This window comes from Oryzias melastigma, linkage group LG16, assembly GCF_002922805.2.
Source record: "Oryzias melastigma strain HK-1 linkage group LG16, ASM292280v2, whole genome shotgun sequence".
In the NCBI taxonomy this organism is placed as follows: Eukaryota; Metazoa; Chordata; class Actinopteri; order Beloniformes; family Adrianichthyidae; genus Oryzias; species Oryzias melastigma.
The window spans coordinates 5,095,974-5,099,801 of NC_050527.1; the positions used below are offsets into that span (position 1 = coordinate 5,095,974).

General features: G+C 33.8%; 1 protein-coding gene across 1 annotated transcript in view; it reads left to right on the forward strand.

Moving 5' to 3' along the window:
• The first annotated feature begins 1,748 nt into the window (after nt 1-1,748).
• The window catches only part of LOC112143711, a 5,557-nt gene continuing 3,477 nt past the window's right edge, over nt 1,749-3,828 (forward strand). Inside the window, exons 1-2 of the mRNA XM_024267882.2 lie at nt 1,749-2,093; nt 2,305-2,652. Coding sequence (XP_024123650.2) covers nt 2,030-2,093; nt 2,305-2,652 — 412 coding nt within the window. The 5' untranslated portion in view covers nt 1,749-2,029. The remainder of the gene's footprint in view (nt 2,094-2,304; nt 2,653-3,828) is intronic.

A 3,828-nucleotide genomic window follows, 5' to 3' on the forward strand; every position in this document is an offset into this window, starting at 1 on the left:
AAATATATATATATATATATATATATATATATATATATATATATATATATATATATTGTTTTTGAATTTATAATTAAATGTAAGTGTTTTGCTTATTGATGTTATTCTAATCAGTTGTGGCAAATGTATTTAGAGACGCAATTAAAACCACACTCTGTGAGGACTGACTCTTAGGATTGGTTTCTTGATAATTTCTTGGTTCTGGTCATGTTTGAGTTGTCAGTCACACCAGCTGAAGGAGGATGATCTTCCACAGATTAATTCAAGTTAGATACTATCAGTGTTTTTAATTGTCTGGTTTGGGGTTCTTCATTGCCAGGTCTTCCGTGTTACCATCCCCAGTTGTTCACTGATGGGTCGATGATGAGACATCGTGAAGCGTTTCACCACGTGGCCAAACTGTTGCAGAACACTGACACCTGCTGGACTTTAAACATCCCTACAGGCTGCCTAGTTGACTCAATTTACGCTGATATGATGACCTAGTACAGGGGTCTACAACCTGCGGCTCCAGAGCCACATGTGGCTATTCTATCCCTCCATGGTGGCTCTCTGGCTGAAGAAAAATAAAATAGTTATTCTCAAAAATTTGGAGACAAACTATTATTTTAGCAGCATGCTAACATTCTTGGCTAATTTGTTATCTACTGGAGTTTTTTTCTGGCTAATTTAGAGTTTAGCTTCTATTTTACCAACAGGCTATTTTTTTAACTAATTTAGTTTACAGAGAAATTTTAGGCATTTAGGAGTTCAGCTAGTAATTGAGCAACAAGCTAGCATTTTTTGTTTTTGGCTAATTTGGCCTCTAATTATTTTGTATGCTAATTTGGAGTTAAGCTAATATTTTACCAATATGCTAATATTTTTGGCTAATCTGTTATCTTCAGGAGTTTGTAGGCTAATTTAGAGTTTAGATTTTATTTTAGCAACATGCTAACATTTTTGGCTGATGTTATTTACTGAGGCATTTTATGCTAATTTGGAGTTCAGCTGGTAATTAGACAACAAGCTAGCTTTTTTGCTAATTTGGCCTCCACTAAGGGTAAACATGTTTAAAAAAATCAAATTTCATGAAATGCTAGTTTTTTTTTTTTATATTTTTGCTTTAAAAAATTGATATAATTCATATATATATAAAAAGATGGTCATGAATTCAAATCCAAATTTCTTAAAGGCTATAGTAAGACTATGTGGCTCCTTCTAGGTTTTGAGCCCAAATGGCTCTTTTACTGTTAAAGGTTGCCGACCCCTGACCTAGTATATACAATATTATAAAAGAAGTAATTTTTAATTAGTTTGAGAATCCTGGTTTAAATGATGGAGGAGCTGAAGGAAAAAGAGGAGTTTCTGCAATACCAGACCTATTATTTGCCATTTCAGTGAGAGTCATGACGGAAAGGGGGCTAATGGAGTTAAATATTTATACTTATGTAGTTAAAATTACATTTGGTTTATTACTCGTTATATGTTTGTTTGATCATCTGAGCTCTAAATGTTCTCATTTCTGATACTATCAAAGCCTTTACACTATGAAACCACATGAGGTCACTGTTGCACAGGAGACAGTCAGAAGATCTTGATGCTGCTTTAAACTGAAATGAAAGAAATTATCTTGCATGCTAAAGATGTAAAAGACCGACATGCATCCAAGCAAACACACTTCTTATTGTGAGTAGCTTTGATGTAACATAAGTTTTCATGAGAAATAATGGGTTAGCAGGAACTAGAGATTGTTTATAGAAAGCCTGCTGATAACTATGAGTTGGTGATTTTTATTCACAGCTAAGTTCCTTTTTCTACTTTTCTCGTCTCTTACAGGCGTGTACCTGTTACTTCCACTTTATCATCAATGGCTTCTGCTGCCAGGTTTGTTTTGTAGCCCAGAAGGAACCAACTTCATGGAATCTGAGTTTTGCTTTTTAAAATAATTTCAAATTAAAGTTTTACTTTTTTGGCTCCTTGGATGTTAACGCGAGAAACTGACAAAGAAGCAAACCTTTTTTTACATTCACTAGTTTGAGTTCACATAATGAAGACTTGTGAAGGGTTTTTTCATCTACTGCTGTGGTTGATTTTCATCACATTATTGCCTGGTAAGTCCAGAGTTTTTACACTTTTCTCTTTCATTTTTTTTATTATTAAAAACTTGTAGGCTGTCTGCAAATGACAAATCACAACTAAAAATGCTTAATTATCTTTTGAAAGGACTGAAACAACAATCAGGATATTAAAAAGTTTGAAATAATGTGTTTTCCTTTAATCTCTTTCTTTTGCCATCATTACTTTTTTTTCTTATTTTTACAGTTTTGTGGGCACAAAAAAATGAAGTCCTGTCTCAAGTGACTGGACATGTTGACCATAATGTCACCCTGCCATGCAGTTTAATTCAAGGGACAGATTTTTCCAATGTTACCCAGAGTCAGTGGGAATTCCTGTCACCAGACGGAAATAAAACTCTTATTATGGTCTCTAGCAAACAACATGGAAAAACTGTTCATGAGTCTCATTTGAAGGGGAGAGTGGACATGGAGGATCAATCACTGATAATCAAGAATGTGGAGTTATCAGATGCAGGGTCTTATATCTGCACTGTCACCTCTTTCCCCGATGGACCATCTCAAAAAAACATCTATCTTCATGTGAGTTTTCAAGGTAAGTAAAAAAAACATTTTTTTTATCTTAAGAAATCAAAAATGTGCTAATTTTATAAACCAATACCCATTTTATTCACAGATATTATTTTTTTTTCTTTTAATGGAAGAAAAACTGGAATAATGTTAGAAGTTTCAGTTATGTAAATGACTCAGGGCTTAGTCGTTCCCACATTTTAGTGACATCCATCACAGTTTTACATTCTGATTCTTACTCATGTTTCATGCAGTGTGAAGTAAAAAAAGCAGCTTTCTGGAAAATTCTAAACTAAACTAAAGGGTTACAGGTGAGCAATCCAGGTTTAGAGAATATTTATTAGACTTGAGCTAAGATTTGGTAAACTACAAGTCAACAAGTCAGTGGTCCTGATTCAAGTTTTTAGTCATTTTCATAATAAATCAACAATTTCAAAACAAAAAATGCAAAAAAGAGTGATTTTTATGAACTTCAGTCACTTGGTATTACTTCTACACTTGTTAAAAATACAAACTATTTAGTTTTTTATCTAAACTCACAGATCTAAACTGTTATGATTCCAGGTTCTCAAAAAGCTAAGTTTTCTAAAATATTGTCACAAAGTTAAGGAAGACTTCTACTGCAGAAAGAAAATTCATTTATCACAGTGGTAAGGCATATCAAGTTGCTGTTTACAAAGCATGGCTGGTGTTTTTGAGTCTGGTCACAAGAAAGTGACACTTTTTGAATTAGTGCTGTTGTCTTGTGCAACAATTAACTGCAGGTCTATGTTTTTAGGGTGCGTGCAGATTGCATACATTTCCAGCAGAGCAGCCACTGAATTTAATGCATGTTTCTTTAGAGAATTTCAAAAAATGTCTGTTGCTAATTAGGTAAACATGTCAGTAAATGTTTTCTCACAGTAAATTTAAACTCTTTATTGATCTAAAGTTAAAAGTCCCACTCCGATCATCTTTTGATCTATTTTTGAAAGTCTTGAATTCACTATTATATCATTTTTTGCAAAAATCAAAAGATGTGCCATTTTCTAGGACATAGTTTCTGCAGAGTGCCAGGAGTTCATTAGAAATTCACCTCTGAGTTGTGTTTGGGGGGAGTAAGTCTTCCGCCTTATCCTGTCATCCAACTGTTTACACTTAGCTTAGAGCCCTTCATAACCCCCAAAATTGATGTTATCCAGCTGTACAGTTGTGTGCCAGA